The 25,373-nt window shown below is 40.9% G+C and overlaps 2 protein-coding genes across 2 annotated transcripts in view; one reads left to right on the top strand and one right to left on the bottom strand.

Moving 5' to 3' along the window:
* The window catches only part of ercc5 (excision repair cross-complementation group 5), a 143,528-nt gene that overhangs the window by 61,289 nt on the left and 56,866 nt on the right, over positions 1 to 25,373 (bottom strand). The window contains exon 11 of the mRNA XM_041198712.1: positions 4,007 to 4,286. Within this exon, the coding sequence (XP_041054646.1) occupies positions 4,007 to 4,286 (280 nt within the window). The remainder of the gene's footprint in view (positions 1 to 4,006; positions 4,287 to 25,373) is intronic.
* Positions 1,061 to 24,852, top strand: zgc:172121 (uncharacterized protein LOC337599 homolog). Its single transcript, XM_041198649.1, has 8 exons — positions 1,061 to 1,213; positions 4,718 to 4,785; positions 9,922 to 10,094; positions 13,025 to 13,128; positions 14,521 to 14,682; positions 18,167 to 18,372; positions 20,125 to 20,201; positions 24,643 to 24,852. The coding sequence occupies exons 1-8, from the start codon at positions 1,136 to 1,138 to the stop codon at positions 24,699 to 24,701; spliced, it is 927 nt and encodes a 308-aa protein (XP_041054583.1). The 5' UTR covers positions 1,061 to 1,135; the 3' UTR covers positions 24,702 to 24,852.

The following is a 25,373-nucleotide window of genomic DNA, read 5'->3' as shown; positions in this document are numbered from 1 at the left end:
ATGACCACTGCCCCCTAAATGTTCCCCCCCACTGTCACTTGATTATGGGGAAGTTACGTGAATCTATCAGTGACAGAGTGATTGATCAAATTATAATGCCCAATTGCTCAAAGAAAGTTCGTATGGAACTATGGAGGGAACATCAAGTATGATTAATGTTTATTTGAGGAGTTCACAATCACGATGGATAGAAGAGTTTTGATGAGTCTGGATTTCCAAAAGGTATCTGATAATGTTCCACACTGAATATCAGCAAAAATTACATGGAATTGTGGGTTGGCAATTGGGAGGAGGAGATAGTAGGGATAAAAAGTTCACACTTTGTTTGGCAGGATGTGACAAATTGTGTTATCCAGAGATCTGTACTTTTCACAATACATTAATCACTTAGATGAAGAATCAGAGTTGTTATAGAGCAAGAAAAAGCTTGTTGTAGTATAAAGCTACAAAGCACTGACTTTTGTTCTATTACATTTGTTATTTAATCTCTCCTGCCCTCTATACCAGACCTCTTTTATTCTCCCTCCTTTCATTGGTATAAAACCCATCACATTTCTACTCTCCATATTCGAAGAGCCATATTCCACTCGAAACGTTAACCGTTTCTCTCACCACAGATGCTGCCAGACCCGCTGAATATTTCCAGTACCTACTGTTTTCTTTTCAGATTTCCAGCAGCCGGAGTATTTTGCTTTTATTACACATCAAGGTTTACGTATTAAATTGTACAGCATCTGAGCGATCACATCTAATCCTCGCCCTCAGTAAGTATCTCCAAGCCCCATCCCGACCAGATCCAGCCGAATTACCTTTAGTGCTTCATGAACGTACCCGGAACGCGCTTCTTCCCACACTAGCTGCTGAAAATACCGCTTTAATAGAAGCGGAACTGAATAACACTCTTCAATGGAGTCACAAAAAGGGGCCGAGTATTAGCGAGACACTGGTATATTACTCCCGAGCAGAAATCAATATCAATACGGGAGGAGCCACCGGATCACATTTTTTGGTGCACCGGACCTTTTGATGACAGGTCAATGATTGTGTCAATGATTGGTCAGCTTCGTCGCGACTTTGCGGGGCATTCACCTATTGGCCATGAAAAGTGTCAATCGAGTAACGGACGTGCTCGAGGATGGGTGACGGAGACGAGATGACGATTGTTGATGGCGGTTTAGCGACCGAGCTCGAGGCGGCAGGCCTGGATTTGCAGGTGATGGGGGAGGGTAGGGAATGGGATTAGAGATTGAAATAATTCAGTGGGAGGGACCGGCGCACCTTCTTTACGTAAATATGACTCCGCCTACTACCTGATTATGTAAACGTAACCACGCCCCCTACCTGATTATGTAAACGTAACCCCGCCCACAACCTGATGATGTAAGTTTGACTCCACCCCTAGGTGATTATGCGTTCTCAGCTCCGCCTCCCTCTGTAATTTGGATTCTGTCCTTGGTTATGAGCATCTACAAAAAGATTTAGAAAACGAAGAAGCAGAAATTTGCAGTCAGCCTGTGTAAAATTGACTAGTATTTATAGAGCCTTCTATCATTCCTTTTTTTTGAAAAATATACTTTATTCATAAAATATCTGAAAGAACATTACAAAACATTTCAAAATGGTCTTCACAAAAAGTGCAATCAATAAGTGCAAGTTTCCCACATAGATCTGAGGTGCTTCAATACAATTGGGATACATAATACATGTAATATATGCTGCATACATTCAATGTGGGTCATATAGCCCAAGAAGTCTATACAATTCCCAGCCCTTGGTGCACTACGGCATTCATTTCCCCATTGTGCCTTTGCGGCGCCTGTCCCAAGCTTTAGTGCATCCCTCAGCATGTATTCCTGGACCTTGGAATATGCCAGTCTGCAACACTCGGTTGGGGACAACTCTTTGCACTGGAAGACCAACAAGTTTCAGGCAGACCAAAGAGCATCTTTCACCTAATTGATGATCCTCCAGCTGCAGTTGATGTTTGTCAGTGTGTGTGTCCCTGGGAACAGCCTGTAGAGCAGAGTCCTGTGACACAGAACTGCGAGGGATAAATTTCGACAAAACCCACTGCATCTCTCTCCAGGCCTTCTTTGCAAAGGCACATTCCACAAGGAGGTGCACAACAGTCTCTTCCCCAACACAGCCACCTTGAAGGCAGCGTGCAGAGAAGGTGAGACTCCTGGCATGTAGGAAGGATCTGACAGGGAGGGCTTTTCTCACCACCAGCCAAGCTATGTCTTGGTGCTTGTTGGAAAGTTCTGGTGATGAGGCATTCTGCCAAATGACTTTGACAGTGCTCAGGGAACCACCTGACAGGATCCACCATCTCCTTTTCCCGCAGGGCCTTTAGGACGTTATATGCTGACCACTACCTGATGGACTTGTGCTCAAAGATGTTTCTCTGCATAAATGTTTCCATGAGGGAGAGGTGATCCAACTACTTGGACCATTCCACGGCAGCATGGTCAGACCCATCCTTTGCAACAGCGGGGACAGGTTGAACTTCAGCACGTAGTGACACTTGGTCTTTGCATACCGAGGGTCTACGCACTGCTTGATGCAGCCACATGCAAAGGTGGCCATCAGGATGAGGGCGATAACAAAAACAAAATTACCTGGAAAAACTCAGCAGGTCTGGCAGCGTCTGCGGAGAGGAACAGAGTTAACGTTTCGAGTCCGAATGACCCTTCAACAGAACTAAGTAAAAATAGAAGAGAGGTGAAATATATGTTGGGCACGTTTTTCCCCCCTTTATCTGGAGGTTTGTACATTGTATCCCTGTGAACACGATCCATTTTCAATCTCCAGATAAAGCGAAAGATGGCTTGGGTGATCGCCACAGCGCAGGAGTGAGGAATGGGCCAGACCCATGCTACATACAACAACACCAAGAGAACCTCGCACCTGATGAACAGGTTCTTATCCGCAATAGAGAGGGAATGTCGCTTCCACATGCCCAGTTTTCTTTTCAGGCCGTGGATCCAAGCAGAAGACGGTGACATCGTTCATGTACAGGGAGGCTTTGGCTTCCACTGTTTGGATCGTCACTCCTCTGATGCCCAGATCCTTCCTGATGGACTCAGCAAAGCATTCTATGCAACAAACAAACAGGACAGGGGAGAGAGGGCAGCCCTGCCTGACTCCAAATTTAATTGGAAAGCTTTTTGATTCCCACCCATTGATTGAAACTGTGCTACTGATGTTTCTGTAGAGCAGTTGGATCCAGTTGCAGAATCTCTCCCCAAACCCCATTTTGGAGAGCACATCCACCATGTAGATGTGTGATACTCTTGTCAAAGGCCTTCTCCTGGACCAGGCTGATGAGGCAGGTGTCCACCCCTCTGGCCCACACATAGGCAATCATATCCCTGAATAGCACGAGGCTTTCAGAGATCTTCATGTTGGGTACAGCGCAGGTCTGGTCAGGGTGGATCACCAACTCTAGAGCAGACCTGACCCAATTGACGATAACCTTGTACAGAATCTAATAGGCCACATTCAACAGTGAAATGGGCCGCCAATTTCTAATATCCTCCCTTTCCCCCTTCCACTTGTAGATGTGGGTGAAGGTGCCTTTCCTCATGGATTCTGACATGTTGCCAGCCAGAAGCATCTGCGTACTGATCATCTTTTGCCTACAGCTCTCCTTTGTGCCTGGCCGCATGACTTTGTATGTTGACGTCCTTTCTGTTGGTCAAGAGTCACCAGGTCACATGGACCAGTATTTCTTATTATCCAATAAGATTACAATTGATCCCTTTACAATTGATGCAAACTCTTAAAATTCCTTTTCAAGCATTCTTAAAAACAATTCCCTGACTATATTGCTTCTGGTCAAAGGTTGTCACAATGTGTGTGTGAAAGAAAATAATGGAGGATTGCGGATTCCCTCCCCAAACCCCATTTTGGAGAGCATATCCACCATGTAGGTGTGTGATACTCTGTCGAAGGCCTTCTCCTGGTCCAAGCTGATGAGGCAGGTGTCCACATCCCTGTCCTATACATATACAGTTGTATCCCCGAGTAGCGCGAGGCTGTCAGAGATCTTCCTGCCTCGTATACATCTTGCAGGTCTGGGCTGATCCAATCCCACAGAGCCAAATACAACTCAACCAGCAAGCCGTCACTTCCAGGAGTTTTAATCTTCTCGAAGGATTCAAGGGCCTTAGTCGGTTCATCACGAGATAGTTTGTCCAGACTCACCCGTGTACTGTCGTCCAAGACCTCCGTGATAGAGGACAGGAAGGACTGGGAAGCTGTGCTGTCTGTGGGTTTCATACAATCTGGCATAAAAAGATTTGCTGATTTTCAAAATGTCGGACTGCGATGACTTTACTGAGCCGTCTTCTTCCTTCAGGCTGCTGATCACAGAGCTCTCTTTGGAGGAAGAAACGTGAGCATGTCTCATCCTGCTCCATGGAGCAGACTCTGGACCAGAAGATGATCTTAAAGACCTCCGAGGCAATGAGCGAGGCTTGCTGGCTCTTCACCTCTTGGAGTTCCTCCTTGACATTGAACCCCATTGACTGCAGCCTGAACAGGTTCTGCATGTTTTACTGGAGTCAGGACATTTCCCTCTGTTCCTTTCTAGCCTTCTGGACACCTCTTGGTTGGTAGGGGGGAGGGTTGAATTTTATTGGTTTGACTTGAAATAAAAGCACAGTGACTGTAGATCAAATTGCACTTTAATAATGAATGCTTTCATCTGTAATAGGAAGATCCATTGTGGAGTGCCAGAGTATTGCAAACTAATCCACAGGCAATCAAAAATGTGCACGCAAGGTAATTAGAAGTAGATTTTTGCTGTACTGTTTTGAATAATTTGTCTGTAGTTCAATGTTAAATATACAGCTCAATTTAGTGGTAAGTAGCCCTATTTCCATTGATATTAACGTGGAATTGAGAAGGACCTGTTATCAGATGCCTGCATACCCTTTATACTTTATAGAGATATTTGTTATAAGTGCTTGAGGTGCTTGCCTAATGAACAGGTTTGTCGCCACTCAGTATGCTCATTAATTTAATCTCCACTTGCACCATTTATGTTAGAAAAGTAGCATCACTTACCCCCATTCTTTTCTTTCATGCACACATTGTGACAACCTTTGACCAGAAGCAATATAGTAAGGGAATTGTTTTTAAGAATGCTTGAAAAGGATTTTTAAGAGTTTGCATCAATTGTAAAGGGATCAATTGTAATTTTATTGGATAATAAGAAATACTGGTCCATGTGACCTGGTGACTCTTGACCAACAGGAAGGAAGTCAACATACAAAGTTGTGTGGCCAGGGACAAAAGAGAGCTGTAGGCAGAAGATGATCAGCAAACACAAAGAGAATGCGGAGGCAGAAAGAGAAACACTGAATTCATGTGAGCAGAGCCAGCAAAGCTCTCTACAAGTAGGCTTGTTTTTTGTTTGGCAGTAAGAAGAAAACTAGAATCTCAGAAGCTCTTGGGGAAGTGATGTAGGAGCGAGCTAAAAGGGACTAAATCATAAAACGTGGTGCGTATAGCTCAGGCATGTGAAAAAACTGAGTTTGTATCAGGAGTGGCCAGACTGTGAATCGGGGTGTTATTGGTTGGTTGATTGAAAAGGAAAGCTACACCATCAGGACTGTCTTGACCCAATGGAGAGAAGGTTCCTAGAAGTTCACAAAGTGTGCCTTGCTGATGATAATCGTACCCATCAAACTTGGAGATGAAAGCTGTTGTTGTACAGGACTCCTGACCTACGCAGCATGAATAAAGAACAGCATATTGTGGAACTGTGGATACGTAGTGCCACATTTGTGCAGGGAGTGTTGCGGGTACTTATGGCTGTGTAAGACATATCTTTGTTGTACTGATTATTTACAGAGAAATTTGCCTTTTTATTTGAATTATCATTTGCTGGTTAATTCTTGTTTAATTTTAATTTTTGTATGTTGGTTCTGATTTGTGTTAAAGTAAAAGCTACAAAAAGTGGAATCTTGTTGATAATTTCTTCATTTGGGGTCATTCAGTAAATTTGGATATTCTGGTTTATGGTTTCCCCACAGGGATTGTAACAATGTGCATATTCAAGGCCTGATAGAATAAAAGGTTTCTGTCTGTTGCCTGAAGTGATTATTGATCCTTTTAATTCAGGTCTTAGTGGACTTGGACCCACAGTAAAAACTGTCCCAAGTTCAACATTGGTACAAAATTGGCAGTCTGACTCAGAGAGACTACACATAGTGTGTGAGATGGAAAAATGACTCACTCGTGTGATAGGCAGTGATCTTCAGAGGTTGGGGTTGTCATAAATTTGGAGAAGAGCACAGTGGCCTTTTACTCTATGTCTAACTCACTTTAATTTGTCCTAAAATTAATCAAATTAAGGTGAAGTGCCGAGTAATGTGCAAATGGGCTGGGATCCTGAACAGGGTAGAGTTCAGGAAGCATTGCATTAATTGATCAACTTGATTCGACTATAGATTAGGCTGTTTGGCTCGATGTATCCAAGTTTTCAGCTTTAAAATGGACGAGATACATCCCAAATTTGCTTCTAGCTTCTAGGCTCATTGAGATAGAAATTAATACCTAAGCAATAGAGAATGAGGACCCATGGAAGCTGATCCGATCCAACAGGTATGATGTACAATCTGTGAGGAAAAGGATGAAGACAGTCAGAAGGACAGGCAGAATGCTGACCATGGCAACTTGGAGCAGGATGCTGTCCAAAGGAAGGAGGATGGGGAGCTTAAGATGGTCATTGTAGGGGAATCAATAATTAGGGGGACTGACAGCATCTTTTGGAAACGAGAGTGCCACATGGTATGTTGCTAACTGGTGTCAGAGCAAGGAACATCTTGAACTGGCTTAAAAGCAGTGGTGGTGTTGCCTTTACGGGATGAGATAGGCATGCAGAAATGAATCAGGCTTGTAGGCGATGATGCGGAATTTGCAGCAGGACCAGTGTAGATGAGGCTAGGTGTCCAACCTGGGCCAGAGCTCCTTGTCTGTGAGGCTGCTAGTGAGATGATTAACAAGGCAGACAGACTTTTCAGTTCAGCAAAGCAATATTACTGGTTCCACAAGCTAGAGGCCCATGTCACATGACTCCTAACACTCCACACTGTCTTTGGCAAAGGATGTGTATCTCTTGTCTGGGTCCCCAAGATTGTTAAATGTCTCAGCCATTAAGAATTGAAAGGAATGTTGCAGGGCCCTTTGTCTTTGCAGATGAGCAGATTCCTGTTAGCCAATCTGGGTTATGAAATGCAGATGGCCTTTGTATAGCTCTCTTTGAACTTGTTCTGTGCAGCCCACAGGGAGTCGTTAGTGGGTATTCAGGGATAACAATGTGCGAGTTTCCCCAATACTGCCAGGCAGCTTCTTCTGTTCGGGGTCACAGACAGACATAGATTCAGCCATTTTAGGTCCTTGTCCAGTTTGAATTTTTTTAGAGATAGCAATGAGCATACCTGTATATGTACTATATAAAAAGTATACAGGGTGAGGTCTTAGTCCCTCACATTCTAAAGAGGAAAGGGAATCTGGTAGAAGGGAATAGTAGTATTCGTGATTAAGGATTAAATTACTTCTGCGATAAGGGATTGTATAAGAGGTAAGCAGGCAGCAAGATATGGGTAGAATTAAGAAATAAAAAAGGATAATATTGTGGTTGGAGTTGTGTATAGGCCCCTAGTGGTAGCTGTGAAGTGGCAGAATACAGTAACACAGAGATTAAGACAAGCACGCATTAGAGGCAGAGTGATTTTAATGAGGAGTTTTAACTTCCATGCAGATTAGGATAAGCAGCCTGATTAACCTAACTTGTCTGCCTTCTCTCTGTCGGACATGCTCTTTTTCATCCAAAAAGCACAAGCAAACAATGATTTTCTATTGGACGAACAATCCTGCCACTATTGTGGATGTTGATAAAAAGCGGCAACACACAAGAATTGGCACAAAGTCTAAAAGAGGAAAGAAAAGGAGAAAAAAGAAAGCCAAGGAAATGGCATCACAGTATTCCTGCCAATATTACTGTAATGATGTTTAAATCCACAGTGATAAAGAGCATATTAGCCTTGGAAGCTCATTTTATGTGGGCAAATAGATTAATGAGCAATATGCTGGGTGTAAAACCTAAGCATTTGAGATGGTGTCAAATGCATTTTTTGCTAATTGACCTTTATGTGCTGGTTAACCTGCTGACACGTCCTAGGCCATTCAGAAATATTCAACAGTACTCTATAGGGCAGAGTTCCAGCATAATTTAATTTTGGCTGTTTCCCGACTGAATATCGTTATTTGATAACTGTTTATAAATAGAGTCATAATGGCACTTGAGAAGGCCACTCAGCCCATTGAATCCATGCTAGCTCCCTGTAGAGCAATCCAGTTAGTCCCATTTCTCTGCTCTATCCCCATAGACCTGCAAGTTGATTTCCCTCAAGTGCTCATCCAAAATTTCCTCTTGAAACCATTGATTCCACTTCCACCATTTTCATAGGCAACGATTTCCAGGTCATTGTCATTTGCTGCGTAAAAAGTCTCTTCCTTGCATCCCACCTGCATCTCTCGCCCAAATACTTAGATCCTTGTCCCCTACTCATTGTACAGTCAGCTAATGGGAAGAGCTTTTCTTTGTCTACCATTCTAAACCTGGTTATAATCTTGTATGCCTCTATCAAATTTCCCTTCAACCTCCTTTGCTCCAGGGAGACAAATCCTGCTTCTCCAACATAACTTTGTAGCTAAAATCCCTCATCACTGGAACCCATTCTGGTAATTCTCCTCTGTGCCCTCTCAAAAGCCCTCACATCCTTCCTAAAACGTGGTGACCAGAGCTAGGCGCAATATTTTAGTTGAAGCCTAACTAGAGTTTTATAAAAATTAAGCATAACTTCCCTGCTTTTTGACTCAACACCTCTATTTATGAAGCCCAAGATCCCATATGCTTTGCTAATTACTTTATAAATATATCCTGCCACCTTCAAAGGCCTATACACATGAACCCCCAGGTCTTTCTGTTCCTGCATACTCTTTAGAACTGTGCCATTAAGTCTATATTGCCTCTTTTTATCTCTTCTGCCAAAATGCATCATCTCACAGTTCTCCGTACTAAGTTCCATCAGCCACTTATCTGTCCATTCTGCTGGTCCAAGTCATGTCACAATTGATCGGTATCATCCTCACTGTTTGCCACACCACTAAATTTGGTACCATTGGCAAAATTTTGGAATTTCACTCTGTATTCCAATATTCACACCATTTACATATATCTCAAAACAAAATGCACACCGCTGTCTATCATCCTCCAGTCTGAAAAACAACCATTTACCACCACTTGCTGTTTCCTCACCTTAAGCCAATTTTTTTTGTCTAAGCTGATACTGACCCTCCTATTCCATGTGCCTCAGTTTTGTTAACCAGCCTTCTGTGTGAACTTTGTCAAATGCTTCCTGTAAATCCGTATAGGCGATATCCACCACATTCCTTTCAACCTTTTCTGTTATATCATTAAAAAATTCAGTTAGGTCCGCCAAGCATGATTTGCCTTTTACAAATCAATGCTCTTTAATTAACTCAATCCTTTCCAAGTGCATATTGATTTTTTTCCCCTGATTATTGTTTCTAAAACCTTATCCACTTTTGATGTTAACCTAACTGACCTGTACTGGAATGTCATTGCACCCTTTCTTGAATTGTCACATTTGCCACTCTCCAATTCTCTGGCACTTTCCCCATATCTAGGGAAGATTAGAAAATTATGGCAAGCGTTTCCACTATTTCCTCACCCATTCCCTTTAGCATCCTCTTTGCCCCTAATAGTTCCAGTTGGAAAATCTACCATTATGTAATGCTGACTTGTCAATGCAGATAGAATCTGAGTCAAATATAGCTCTCTAATTTCAATATTAAAACTATTTATACATATTGTTTCACTTCTAGGTACCTTTGTAGTGGCGCTGATGTAATTACTACAGCCACATACCAGGCGACTGTGGCAGGATTTGTTAAGTATCTTAGTTTGAAACCAGAGGAGGCAGCCCTGCTCTTGCAGTCAGGAGTACAACTTGCTAAAGAGGCGGTTGATGAGTTTCTCTCAGAATCTAGAAGTTCAGGTACGTTTTGCAGCTACTGTTGGCTTTTCATTTCAGACTTGCTTTTCAGGCCAACTGCACAACCCATATTGTACATGCTGAAATCTTGCAAGTATTTTTTTCAACCAGATTGAGAAGCAAAATTTTAATCCTATATTTTTTAAGTATGAAATGCTGCTTTGAAGTATTACTTTCTGGGGCTGCAAACTCCCCCACTGCTCTATTGTCAATTTTAGTTTGAAATTTGAGCCAGTATTAATTTCTTTACTGCAGCTGATACAGGTGGAGTACCTCAAATCCGGCAACCTCAGGACCAAGTCTGTGCCGGTTTTTGGTGAGGAAAGAATCGGAACACCGTGATCGAAATTGGAACGCCTTAATTCAGTGAATAGGGAACTCAGGAAAACCAACTGATTTGATTAACGGCCATGTTATAAGGAGTGACAAGATATTGGAGGTGTTGGCAGGCTTAAAAGTGGACAGATCTCCAGGTCCGGATGATTTGTGTCCCAGACTGCTGAGGGAGGCAAGGGAGGAGATCGTGAGGGCTCTGACCCAAATTTTTAATTCCTCTCTGGCCATGGGGGAGGTGCCAAAGGACTGGAGAACAGCTAATGTGGTTCCACTTTTTAGGAAGGTTTGTAGAGATGAGCCAGGGAACTACAGGCCAGTAAGTCTCACATCAGTGGTGGGGAAACTATTGGAGAAATTTCTGAAGGAGAGAATCTGTCTCCACTTGGAGAAGCAATGTTTGATCAGGGATAGTCAGCATGGCTTTGTCAGAGGGAGGTCATGCCTAAAAAATTTGATTGAATTTTTTGAGGAGGTGACTAGGTGTGTAGATGAGGGTAGGGCAGTTGATGTAGTTTATATGGATTTCAGCAAAGCCTTTGACAAGGTCCAACATGGGAGACTTATAAAGAAGGCAAAGGCACATGGGATACATGGTAATTTGATAAGGTGGATCAAAATTGGCTTAGTTGTAGGAGACAGAGGGTGATGACAGAAGGATGCTTTAGTGACTGGAAGCCAGTGTCCAGTGGCATACCACAGGGATCTGTGCTCAGTCCCCTACTATTTGTCATTTATATAAACGACATAAATGACTATGTGGGGGGTAGGATTAGTAAGTTTGTGGATGACACAAAGATTGGCCGGATGGTTAACAGTGAGGTTGAGTGTCTTGAGCTACAGGAAGATATAGATGGGATGGTCAAATGGGCAGATAAGTGGCAGATGGAATTTAACCCTGAAAAGTGTGAGGTGATACACTTTGGAAGGAGTAATTTGACAAGGAAGTACTCAATGAATGGCATGGCACTGGGAAGTTCTGAGGAACAAAGGGACCTTGGCACGTGTGTCCATAGATCTCTGAAGGTGGAGGGGCATGTTAGTGGGCTGGTGAAAAAGGCATATGGGACACTTGCCTTTATCAATCGAGGCATAGATTACAAAAGTAGGGAGGTCATGTTGGAGTTGTATAGAACCTTGGTGAGGCCACAGCTGGAGTATTGTGTGCAATTCTGGTCGCCACATTATAGGAAGGATGTGATTGCACTGGAGGGGATGCAGGGGAGGTTCACTAGGATGTTGTCTGGGATGAAACATTTAAGTTATGAAGAGAGGTTGGATAGACTTGGGTTGTTTTCGTTGGAGCAGAGAAGACTGAGGGGCAACCTGATCGAGGTGTACAAGATTATGAGGGGCATGGACAGGCTGGATAGGGAGCAGCTGTTCCCCTTAGTTGAAGGGTCAATCACAAGGGAGTATAAGTTCAAGGTTTAGGGGGGATGTGAGGAAAAACTTTTTTACCCAGAGGGTGGTGACGGTCTGGAATGCACTGCCTGGGAGGGTGGTGGAGACCTCACATCCTTTAAAAAGCACCTGGATGAGCACTTGGCACGTCATAACATTCAAGGCTATGGGCCAAGGGCTGGTAAATGGGATTAGGTAGGTAGATCAGGTGTTTCTCACGTGTCATTGCAGACTTGATGGGCCGAAGGGCCTCTTCTGCACTGTGATTCTGTGATATGTTGCTAATGGTATTAAGCTACTTGCGCATTAGATTTAATAACTCTTTAATGCCTTCCCCACTTCCCTACATCAGTAGACCCTTAAAAATGAGCAAAGATCAATTAAGCTGAAATGATGTTGAAAATACCCTTGAGTTGCAACTGAAAACTATTTTTTATTCATGAAAGATTGTACAGTACAATTTAATAACTCTCTTTGAACTGACTTGGATCAGCTGAAAGAAGGAAACCAGTGCCCATAGAACTTTAAAAGGCTTGTGGGACTCTAGTGCAATGTTTGAATTTATGCCTGTGGGTTTCTATTTGGGTGGTCTTAATGGCATCAAAACTCAATACATCTACCCTGTCCTGATCCCCAGTACAATGTTATTTAGTGGAATCATGTATTCAATATTATGTTTAATAGACATTTCCAATTTTTTCCCTATGTTTTTTTTCTTCCCAAATTTCTCTGCTCCTCTCTTGAAAGCATGAGGTATAGTTCCAGGGGTGTTTGCATCTCTTTCAGCACTTGGCTAAAGTGAAAAGTATTTATGTTAGAGCCTTAACAGTGACTGTGAGCAGGTTATTTGATTATAAGGAGCATCACAGTCAAGCGTGATCTTGTCCTAGCTCAACACCCACATGAACACTTCTAGGATGGGTCACATTGTAATAATCAGGAGTGAGGATGCAGGCTGCTTCCTCAGGATGCTTAAATGTGGTACCCGAGCCATTATACTGGCTGTGATGGAACTAACATCTTACAGTGGGGGACTGAACCCAAGAACATACTTATCAATATAGCTAAGCTGCTCATTAGATAGATTTGCTGGCCTTTGAAGTAGCCACTTTCTACAAGTTTTTTATGTAATGTAATTTATTTTATGTTCCTATGAAGTTACCAATAACCTGATTAAAATATTTTGCGATTTTGAGAAAGGGGAAAGCCCCTCATTGCAGGTTCCATGGGGCCTTATGGAGCTTTTCTGCATGATGGTTCTGAATATTCAGGAAACTATGTCGAATGGATGACTAAAGAGGTATGGATCAAATTGTATATGATGAGATGAGTGACTTATAATGTAGCAATTTTGTCTTGTCCAATTGCCAGTATCTTTACAGAATATTATTTGCTGATATACATATTCAGGTTTAGGTGTTAAACCTCTGCTGAAGAGACAATTGTAATGGTTATAGTACTGGACTAAATGTTGTGAGTTCAATTCCCACATAACAACTTGGGAAATTGCATCTGGAAAGGAAACCTGAGATTCCTGCCCACACTAGGCGGTTGGTGCTTGACACCATCTCAAGAATAGACATATGTCCAGTTGGCTCCGGAGAAGTAGAAATGTGGTGAAATATATACTGTATAAGGGGGGTGGGACAGATGAAGCTGGATATTAGGTCCATCCCCCCTAATACAGTATATATTTCACCACATTTCTACTTCTCTTTAGTTCTGAAGAAGAGTCATCTGGACTCGAAACATTAATTCTTTCTCTCCACAGATGCTGTCAGACCTGCTGTGTTTTTCCAGCAATTTTTGTTTTTGTTTCAGATTTCCAGCATCCTCAGTATCTTGCTTTTATCGTAAAGTTATTACGTTGATTTTTCCCAAAAGTGCTGACCATAAGGAGAACATAATAGATTTTTATATTATGGGAAAAGTAAATTCCAAAGACATGGGGGAACAATGGAATTTGTAAATTAAAGAGGAAGAAATATATTTAAAGAAGGATGGAAGGATTTGTGTGGCAATGTGAGATCTGAAAGGTACACCATGAGAAACAGACTTGGGGAAAAGCCTCTAGACACTTTGCAGAAGTCTGCTGTTCCAGTAACCAAAATTGTATGAAAAGCCTTTGGAATTCCACTGTCGAGTGGGTGCTTGTGGTAACCTTGCTGGATTGTCTCTATAAATTTAAAATCTATTTTGGACCATTGCCTTAAAAGGGTTGTGTGGTTGGGAGTCTAGTTAATTAGGAATTTTGGGACTTGTTATAATATTAAGTAGCTGTGTAACAGTAATCTTGTGTATGTGTTTTATTCTTTTCCTTTGTTAATAAGTGCTCTAATTTAATTTTTAAAATCTCTAAAGCTGTTAGTAGACTCATTACTTCTGAATTCAGTGCCCAAACCTTCTCGTAATAAATACAAATTGCAAAATCATTGTGATAGCATGGCCAAGTTTCCCTTGTGGATTTGGTCTGCCTGGCAAATAACACCTGCTGCATCGTAACATACTTCATTGGAAATATAGAGACAATTTGTATGATGTTGTAATACAAAATGATTTTCTCAGAGGAAAATTCAGTACTGAAAAAGTTAAAATTATAGCATAATTTTGAAACTTCAGATGCTCAGTATTCAAATATTTTATTTATGAAATTATTTTGAAATGCTGCATTATCCTTTTGCGGTTGTTGCAGGAATTAAAGGCTTGGCATCGACCTCAGATGCAGTATTTGGTAACTGCAGGAGTGGATCTCATTGCAATGGAAACAATTCCCAGTCAGAAAGAAGGAGAAGCTTTGGTGGAACTTCTTAGAGAATTTCCTAACGCTAAAGCCTGGCTGTCATTTTCCGTCAAGGTACTTAGACATAGACTTGAATTATTAATGAAAGTTAGCTTTTTTATTGATTTCTAAAATACTGTAAAAGCTTTAGCAATGGAATCTGGTTGAGTTCATGAATTATGTCAAACCAGATGGGAAGAAGCTGGAAGGAATCTGGGAGTCCTGGTAGACTGAATGCCAGCCATTTCTGGTCATTGCAGAACTAACAAAATGAATTCTAAGCTCTATTGCCAAATCAGTAGCATTACAATTCTGAGGTTTACATGCTGTAGTGATTCTGAGGAAAGGTTTTGGGATCTGAAATTCCTGGGGCTGGAAAGGATGGATAGCTTGATTTTTTTCCAGGGAAGCGGGACTCAGAAATTTGAGCCAGAACATGATTCTGTTGGGGTTCTGCCATATGAGTTTGGCCATAGGCTATAGAAAAATATTCTATCTGCTCTCCAACGTGGCATATCTGGGTAGGTGGGTTCCAGGCTTTCTCTCTTTTCCTGCCCGTTACGACCTCAGTAAGCCTCACCGTAGCACATGTTCATCAATGAATGGCCTGGGAACACCTTGGCCAGAGCAAATGGAGAGCTAAATATTTAGCTCAACCTTCTGCATAAGCACCACTGAAACACCAGCCCTGGTTATACAGATGACAGGTTTTCCAGCTTGGGGCTAGAATGGATGTGATTTCTGTTCTGACATACTTGTGATAGCAGAATGAACCCCTGGAATTTGGGATCTTGCATTCTTTAAATGTGAAAGGAGCATTATGAGAGGAGATCTAGGGCAGAATTTTGCCCTTGATGGGCAGGTGGGCCCCACTGGCACGGCAGCAGGCGGGCAGGCGATCGCCGCCGCCGAAGCGGGCCCCGCCGCCATTTTAAGTGGGCGAGCCATTTAAGGCCCGCTATGCGCTTCCTGTGCAGGGTGGGGGAGGGATTCCCCAACTGTCAGAGTGTGCTCTTTAGCGCATGCACACGAAAGAGCGCACATCTCCCTGAGACTAAGTGCTGTTTCAGGGAGATCACTGACAGTGTTTCAAACTTCAAAAATAGCATAATAAAAAAATTATTAACATGTTCCCCTCATGTGACAATGCCAAACAAGATGGGACATAATAAATATCACATAAACTTTATTAAACTTTTTAAAAACAGACATGAAACCTCATCCCACCAGTGGATGACGTTTCATGTTTTCTCAGAAGCCCACCGGGGCTCCTGGCCTGCCCGACAGCCTTAAGGTTGGATGGGCAGGGCCTTTAATTGGCTTAATGATCCTGTCAATGGCCTCAATTGGCCATTGACAGGTTGGCGGGTGGACAGCTGATCGCGCTGTCCGTCTGCCTTCCTGAATATTTAAATGGGGCGGGATGACGTTGGGGGTTCCTCCTGACGTCATCCTGTGTCATTTTTGCGCGGCGAGTGAGCCCCATCCCCAGCTTACCGACGGAAAAATTCTGCCCCTAGAGTCGCATAAAAAACTAAATGGATTAGAAAAGTTAATCTTGTGAACTGCTTCAAGTTAAACTATGACTGTAGGTCAAGAAGACGTAGATACAAACTGATAGAAGTGAAGTTTAGGATTGATTTTACAATGTATTTCTTCACATAAAGAGTGATACCTGTAATGGCCTGCAGTTCAGCGGTTAGGCAAAAAACCTGATCATTCAAGACGCAAATGCATGCTTGTTAGGGAGGGACGAAAGCACAAGCAAAGAATAAGCTAGATGAGCTGAATGGCTTTCTTTATCTTCCTTTGTGATGTTTGTAATTATAAAAATGTTCCCTGGAATAATAAATTGTTTAATGCTTTTCCTGAATATGAATTTTCTTGGAGTACTAAATGCTATTAGGACATTATTTAACAAAGCTTATTTTAAACAGTAAAGTGAAAAGTTTATGTTGTAATGCTGCATCTCTTATACCTGAAAGAATAGAACAGGTGAGACTATGGACTTTCCTGTGGCTATATCAGACTCGCTGAAAGTGGTCAATACAAAATGGGCTTCTTTTGAACAATTCTCTCCAATAGTGAAGCACTCCACTGCTTTACAACGTTCCCTCTGAAAACCTGGCGAAGAATTGTAAACCTTATATGAAAATAAGAACTCATCTAATGAGATTTGAAGGGAATGTTTAACTTCCTCCACCTGGCAGAAATGGGAAATTGAGGTGATTTACCTCAATTTTGCCCTTGATGGGCGGGCGGGCAGCCGATCGCCGCCGCTGAAATGGGCCCTGCCGCCATTTTAAGTGGGCGGGCCAATTAAGGCCCCGCCTAGCGGGTTGCACAACTTACCACCTTGTTCTCACTTCATTACCATGGGCTGAATTTTATGAGGCGGTGTGAACACCATCCCCCGATTAAAAAGTTGGTGAGGAGCCTGTGCAAGGGAAAAATAGCTGCTCTACTGTCATTTAACAGTCAGCTGTCTGTCCTGCGTCAGACAGCTGCCAGTCCCCAAAGGAGATTGTTACTGGAGCCGGACACAAAGGTAGGTTTGGGGTGCGGGGCGGGGAGTTGTGTGGGAGAGATTTCACAAAGGTCAGGCTGGCAGGCCCCAGCGAAGGGGAGTGAGGGGTTGGGGGTGGGGAGCTGGTTTGAGAGATATGGTGGGAGGGTTAAGGGGTGAGTCTGATCTTGGGTTGGGGGGGGTTCCTCTGATGGGGACTCTCGCAGGAGGTTACCCTCCACCACCAAACTTGGGCGACATCCGTCCACATAGCTAAAGCTGCCTGGCTTCCCACATGGCACGGGCTGCCCCTGTCGTTGGTAAAATAGTAGCGAGGGTAGGATGAGGCCCTAAGTGGCTACCTGAGGGCCTCAAAAGACCCAAGGTGGTGGGCTGCCTGACGCCTCTACTGTAACAGGTCAGGAGCACGTGGGAAGGCCACCCGCTGGATTTTATGAGCCTGCCTGCCTACATAGCTGCTGGCGGGTAAGGGTAAATCTAACCCCATATTCCCTAGGTCTCCTGGCAGCCTCATGAATCAATGCAAATATATGATGTACATAGGACTCTGATGCAATTTTAATAGCCTACTATGCAGAGCCAGCACTGTTGATGTTTAGCTCAGTAAAATTGGTTGGCAAGAGAAGGAAACATGGAAAGATAAGTCTTTCCATGACTTATGGATTTTTGTGGGGTCAGGAGGAACTGAGCACTCTTTTGGGCTCCACAAGAATTATGTGGGTGGAAACTGCCTCGGGTGCCACCTTGCACAATTGCAGGCCCTTCTCCCCAGCCTTTCTGCTGACCGAATTGGATTTACCTCCACACCAGCCAACCAGCCTGGAGATGGTGGGCTGTGACACCTATTCGAATGGCAATTATCAACTGACTATCAAATGGCAGTAGTTAAAATGCCTCCTTTAATCTCTTATTAATTCATGTGGAGTTTGCAATTTTACTATTAGAACTACCAGAACTCTCTATGGATCTTAACAGCTCTAGAGTGCAATTTTTACTTGAATTTTCTAATCTTTATTTCAAACTATGTTGCAGGATGAGCAATGTATTTCCCATGGAGAGAAGTTTGATGACACACTGAAATTTGCAATTAAATCTGATCAGCTGGTAGCTGTAGGATTAAACTGCTGCCCCCCTGATATAGTTAGTCCACTCCTTAATACTAGCAACAAAAATAGAGGACCAGAAAGAGGATGGATTGTATATCCCAACAGTGGGGAAAGATGGAATCCTAATACACGGTGCGTCTCTTAAACCAATAATTGTAGAACCATTTTGTACAAATAATGTCTCTATTTTTAAATCCAGCATGACTTCTAATCCCTCTATGTCTCTTTGAATGGGTTAGTCCTGTTTATTTACATCAGTGAGAAATATTAATTGATAGTTTTTCAAACTTTTTAGCTTTACGCTAGACTTTTGGTTTGATTGGCTCAAAGGCAGATTCCAACCCTTTGGTCTTCCAATAGTAGTAACCCAAACATTGCAAAGATTAAAATTTATCAGTGTTATGGAATTGATGCTCAGCTGCAAATGTGATTATCCATGAAAGATTGAGAATTCCAGCTGAGTGGATCAATGGCAAAACAAAGGTGGGTAGATGTGATCATTCTTGGGTCATTAATATGTGCAAACAGAACTTGAACTATTCTGACTTTTTTTGTACTAGACGCTTTTATATTTTATCCATTGTGAAATAAAGCAGCTTACAAATAAACCAGCTAATGCTTTGTCTAGTGTTCCCTCAGTCCACCTTTGGAAAACTTGCCTCAGAGATCCAGTCCAGAACATAGAAGTTGCTGCCCCTAGTAGGTGTAGAACAGTGAAAGCCAATTTTTGCAAGACGCAGGCAACCAGATCACTTAAAGGAGTAACTTACGCCACTGAACAGGAATAACTACCTGCAGCAGACCCAAATTTGTAATTAAGTTAAACCTAAAAAAAAAAGGCCAACAGCATTTTGGGTTTTACAAATAGGACGCAGAAAATAAAAAGTTATGCTAAATGTGTACAAAACATTGGTTAGGCAAGTTAATGATACTGTGTGCTGTTTTGGAAACTCTTTAGATAGTAATTAAAGTCCTATAAGTATAGATTCACCAAAATAATGCCTGTGTTAGAATCTACAGTAATGAGAAGAGACTTTAGATACTGAGACTATTTCCACTACAGTAGAAAAAGCAGAGATTTAATAGAAGCTTTAGAATTATGAAAGGTTTGATAGTGAATAGGAAAAGACTATTTCTTCTAGTTTGCAAATCAGTGACAAGGGGTCCATCAATTTAAATTTTTCATCATGAGCAAGAAAAGAGCTCAGGAGAAATTTCTTCATGTGGAAAGCATGAAATGCTTTGTCATAGACAATGGTTGATGCATCTTTTAATTCAAGACTGGATAAAGAGAAAGGTACAGGAAAGAATAGGTCAGTGGGATTAGTTTTGGATTGCTCGAACAAAGAGTTGGCAAAAACACATTAGGCTGAATTGCTGTAAATGTTCATTTGAAACATTGTTCCAGATAAATTGCTGCCCTATAGGAGGGGGTTGAAAATTGGGGTCAGGAATCCTTAATTCCATGCTTTACTTATAATTGATAGGAAGGGAAGAGACACTATACCACTGCAAATAACCTCAATAAAATCAGTAAGATGATGAGGCAGTGAAATAACAAACCGATGAAAAGATTTTATAATAATTAATCAGGGATGAAATAGAAAGAAAGACTTCACTGGGATTCACTTCTACATGACACTAATTGCTTTTGACCTCATTTAAATTTATGATTAAGATATTGATTCTGTTTTACAAAATGCATTTATGGATTATTTTCATGCAACTTTCTCTATATTTGGGAGACAGTGGCCAATAGTTTGGAAAAACAGTGTACTATGATACGCACATAGAAAGTCACTTTCTACAGCTTTCTCTGTATGCTATATAATGCCTAAGCTATATATTGTTTAATGTTGTGTTTCCGATACCTTATTCTCCCAGCTGGGAAAACAGGCCAGTCAATAATCAACTTGCAAAATTTGCATTGGAATGGAAAGAACTTGGGGCTAAATGGATTGGTAAGTTTTCAGAAATTTAAGTTGTATGGCTATGATCAAGGAGACAGTAATAAAAACAAATTAATTAAGATTAGTAAAGACGCAAAACATTTATCAAATTCCCAGAGAAGATTTTTAAATTCAAGATCAACTGACACTTTTAAAAGGGAGATGAATTGGTATCTAATGAGAGGGGGATTGAGAGTTGGAGAGCTATTAAAAGCTTTGCTTATTTTTGCAGGAAAGGAAATTAATCCAGTTCTGTAGGACTGTCCTTGCATGGTTTAATTCCCACATTTTTTTATCTAGCTGCTGCTGCTCTATAACAGTCATCTGCAGGCACAAGGTGAATTTTCATACATATGCTGATTACAGTCAGCTGCATCTCTTCATAAATATCTCAAGCCTTTAACTTAAACTAAAGACAACAGTGCATTGACATGAGATAACTTTTCTACTGTATAGACAATCTGTACGTTTAAAAGGTTGGGTATGTATTTTTATTCCATTTCTGTTTCTTCTGTTTTTCTTCCCTTTTTTTGCTAGTTACTGCTTTGAGCATATAACGTTTGGAAAGGCTTAAAATATACTAAAAATATGCAGACAAACAATTTCTAACCCCATATGTTAAGTAACTACATGTCTTTAAATGTTGACTCTAGCCCTTTAACAACAAGAACAAATGCATTTATACATCTTTAACATAGAAAAAAGCCCCAAGTGCTTCACAGGAGTGTAAGACAAACATAGACATCCAGCCAAATAAGGAAATATTAGGTAGAGTGACTAAAATCTTGGTCAAAAAAGTGGATTTTAAACTGGGTCTGAAAAAAGAAGAGGTGGAGTGGCAGAGGGGCTTAAGAACTGATAATATGTGCAATGTTTTCCCCTTCCCTTTTGTAGCACAATCTCCAATATGGACTAAAAGTTCACCATGCGGTAATTAAGCACGAACACAGAATAGCAAACAGAAAGCCTAGAGTGTTAGTTATTTTTAAGCTATTAGAATTATTCCAATGCCGTTCCAAAAAAAGGGCATTAAATGTATAAATAAACCAACCACAAAGACTATATATTTGAAATTGTCTGTTTGGATCCTTCTGGAAGAATAGTCTATCCTAGTGTACCTTGGACATCCCTCCACTGATCTCAAATCAGGAGACCCCCAGCCAAACTACCAAGCACTATGACTTGTGCATACCCTACCCCTGCATCTACAGATTTTGTTCCTCCCAAGTACTCCTAAATCTCAACTCTTTCAATGCTCACAAACCCTTGAATTCATTATGCCCATACCTGGAAACATCCTCCCAAGTGTTCTCTCACATATACAGACTCACACCCCCCTTTTCAGAGCTCTTGCAGACAAAGAGACTCCCCTAATATTTGCAAACTCTCATATTTCCGACTAACCCCAGATACCAGGAACTCCCTCCCATTTTGTCCACATGCGACACTCTCCTTCAATGCTTGTCTATTCAGTGACCCCCCCCTCCTCTCACTTCTACCAAACCTAAGAGAAATCAACAATTCTGCCAAAACCTTAGCATCCCTCACTGAGTATTTCAACACCCATACTTCTATTCTAATTCTGACAAGCTGTACAGTGGAATCTAAACCCAGACCATCCCAATGTTACCAAATTCTACTAATCCCTCTCCAACTGCTTGCCAATACTGCTACACATCTAACATCTTTCCTGCAATTTGATACATCTTCCCTACATAGTCCTACTGATCCTTCACCTTCAAACAGATATGATTAAAATAAATTAAATCAATCTATTGTGATCAAGATCATTGATTTACAGTGGAATAGAAAACTGAAAAATTATACAATTCAATCCAGAAATCCCAAAATAATTTTAAAAACATATTCACCATTAGTCAGAGGCCTCATAACAGAGCATTGTATATTACATGGCGCAACTGTTACAAAATATTATATTCTCAGACTGAGCAGCTCCTTGGGAGATCACTAGCATATAATTAATGAGTCAGCACAAGATCAACCTCTAAGATATCCTGCTCGTGTCTTCTTTTGGATCTCTAAAGTCCCCATATTTTACAACGATTTGTTTCCTGTTTCAAAACTATTTTTCTACCCAACACCATATTCTGTGATTTTTGAACCATGTCAAAGGCCTTTTGAAAATCTAAGTACAGATCATTAATTATACTTGCCTTGTGCAACAGGTCACTGATCTATTTAAAAAGCTCCAGCAGCTTAGATACACTTGACTACCTTTCTGGAATCCTTGCTTATGGAAGCCTATGGAAAAAGTAATGATTTTCAATGTTTTCTGCACTTTATCTATTAAAATCATTTCAACCAATGTCTTACTGTATGGTACGTTCTAGGATGTCTCGACACTTTTAAATTATTTGACCTATTTTTCATTCCTTGGGAATCTTGCAGAATTTAGAAAATATCACATAGCTCTGTAAATTTTCCTATCACATTTTGGTGTGGATCAAGTCCTTTATCTATTTTATAGCTATACTTTATCATTATTTGCTTCTCAACTGCTATCCTGGAAACTTGTAGTTATCTTGGGTATATTTTCTTCCAGTTCTGGAATAAAGACAAATATGCTTAATAAATCTCTTTCTTGATTCACATTAGCCTTTTCTTAATCTTTTGAATGGTTTTAATTTTCTAGAATAAATTTCCTGAAAATAAACCTGACATTTCCTCAAATAACGTCCACTTTTGTGATCTCGCAGCCATTAACCATTCTAATTAACCTTTTTTCCTAATCTAGTTTCACAATTCCTCAAAGGCTGCTCTTTTTCAGACCAGCATTTTTGTGTCACAGTCTTCCGTGATCGTTTCAGTTCCAATGATATGGTGATCACTGGATGCTCCTGTTCCTTTCTTGCATACTATACATGGACCATTATTAATAATCTGGACATAGCTCTATTTATGTTGTTTATTCAATAAAAGTATGAAAACTTACTCTTGCTTTTACCTATGATATTTTGTTTTAAACTACTAGATATATTTTGCACAAAAACAATTGCTTTTTTCAGTAAATGCATGACTCACCACATAGATTTTTTTCATTCGTTCATGGATGTGGGTAGGCCAGCATTTATTGTCCATCCCTAATTGCCCTTGAGAATTAATGCCTCAGATTTTGCTTTGAGAATGATAATGAGGCTAACAACTTTACTTCCAGGTTTAGACTCTTCATGTCTCAGTGAGGATTCTTCAATTAGATTGGCTGAAGCACTTCGTTACTTCTTGCCCTGCTCACACAAGCCATTGATCATGGGTGATCCAACACTGGGCGTCTTGCTGGAAAAGCTGTCTGATGACAGAAAAGATCCACTCAAAAGCCCACAAATATTCTATGGTCAGCTAGCGGTGTAGTGATCATTGAGCACAATTACTTCACTGCTGACTGGCTTTGATTTTGCAATCAGGTTGCAAGAAATCTTAAATTTGGTCCACAAACAGGTTCCTTTTTCCTTCTGTCCTTTTCCCCCTTTAAAGTTCACTTTAGCTTTATTAGTGGTATTCTGTATCTGGACTGGAAATCTGTGGCTTCAAATTATACCTTAAGACTTTAGCAGATATACTACATTGGCATTTCAGTACAGTAGTGAGGATTAATAGCATTGTTGAATATATCATCTTTGAAATTAAGTTCTAAATAATGGCCCTTTCTGTCTCTTTTGATGATTTAAAAGATCATATGGCAGTATTTGAAGAGCAGTTCTCATGTCTTGCCAACATTTCTCCTTCAACCAAAACCAATAAAAACATTTACTACTAGTTTTCACTTTTGTGTGTGCAAATTAGCTGCCTAAATAACAAGGTCTGCAGTTCAAAAGTAATTAACTGTTGAAATGCTTTGGAATGCCAAAGCCAATCTTCCTCTGCTGAAAGTATCTGAGTTGATGATGTGGAGTTTCATTGTCCCATTTCACTCAAATTCCTCATTCGTTATTATATTTCAGCCTAAATGAGTGCCAGACTATCAGGCTATAATATGCATCACAGCCATATCTGAGATTGTTCACATTTGTTACTTTTCAGCAGGAGTCAATGGAGAGCAAGGAGTGGGCACCCTGATTAATTTTTACTTCCCGAACTTAGGGATACTGATGCCATTTATAGCACCTGTAACATAGTCAAAACAATGGATGAACTGTAGTAGGTATTCCCCATCTCTAGCAGCAGAAAGTTTTTAAACAGGAATTCTTTGCTGTAATCTTAAGTGCTGTTATTTTCACTATCTACATTTCAAACACTGTTTGACCCTTAAATCATGATCCTAAACTTAAATATTTTATTTTGTAACATCTAGCGTTTTTATCTTTGACTAATAGTTATATAGTTGTTAAGCTGGATGTTTGCTGAAGCATGGATTCTGACATCTGAGTTCTATTAATATCACTGAAGAATTGACCCTTCTAATTTTGTACTTTTAAAAAATATCTATCTATTGTAGGTGGCTGCTGCAGAACTACTCCAGCAGATATAGCAGAGCTACGAGAAACTCTAATGTGACGTATTCAGTTTTAATGAGCTTCAAATTTTGGCAAGAGGAATGTGAATGCTGTTAACTTTTGTTGCCATTATCACCTATTACAGTTTGTTAAATACCGTACATACCATTAGCCTATTAAGTATTAAATAAACTGGTTGCTTGGTGAGTTTACAAAATTCTTATTCTGATGTTTGTTTAACTCCATGATCTAATCTCCATATGGAAGGAAGTTTACATTTGGAATAAGATGACCCACACCATGTAGATAGCATTTGATCAGCATGATAGGCTGCTGTATACTTATTATGGCAACTAGATTGCTGAAAAAGCTTATTTCACAGTTATTTTCTTAACTGTATTTGAGCATCAGTAATTCCATGGAGAAACATTAATATTAAATTTTAAATATTAGATGCCTGTTTAAAAACTACTAGCTTTGTGTAAATTAGGTACCCTCCCACTGATGAGGAAAATTCTGACTGCCACAACCAGGTTCTAAGAATTTTCAGGGCCAGAACGTCAACAGTTGTCCAACTGTGCAGAACATCACAGCCGAGCTCACATGAAAAATGGACAAATGGGGGCGATCACATGGTTTTGGTTGAGTTGTCTGTGCTCATATTCTGTAAGACCTGGACAACATTCAGACTTGGGCTGATGAGTAGCATGTAACATTCCTGCCATACAAGTGC

The sequence above is a fragment of the Carcharodon carcharias genome, chromosome 11 (genome assembly GCF_017639515.1).
Source record: "Carcharodon carcharias isolate sCarCar2 chromosome 11, sCarCar2.pri, whole genome shotgun sequence".
NCBI classification, from domain to species: domain Eukaryota; kingdom Metazoa; phylum Chordata; class Chondrichthyes; order Lamniformes; family Lamnidae; genus Carcharodon; species Carcharodon carcharias.
The sequence above is the reverse complement of the archived record's forward strand: the minus strand, read 5'-3'. Positions and strand labels throughout refer to the sequence as shown.

Coding starts and splice junctions, on each gene's coding strand:
- zgc:172121 (XM_041198649.1), top strand. CDS start 1,136: ATGGGTGACGGAGACGAGATGACGATTGTTGATGGCGGTTTAGCGACC. Junction 1,214..4,717: donor CGGCAGGCCTGGATTTGCAG/GTGATGGGGGAG, acceptor CATCTGTAATAG/GAAGATCCATTGTGGAGTGC. Junction 13,129..14,520: donor TCGAATGGATGACTAAAGAG/GTATGGATCAAA, acceptor CGGTTGTTGCAG/GAATTAAAGGCTTGGCATCG.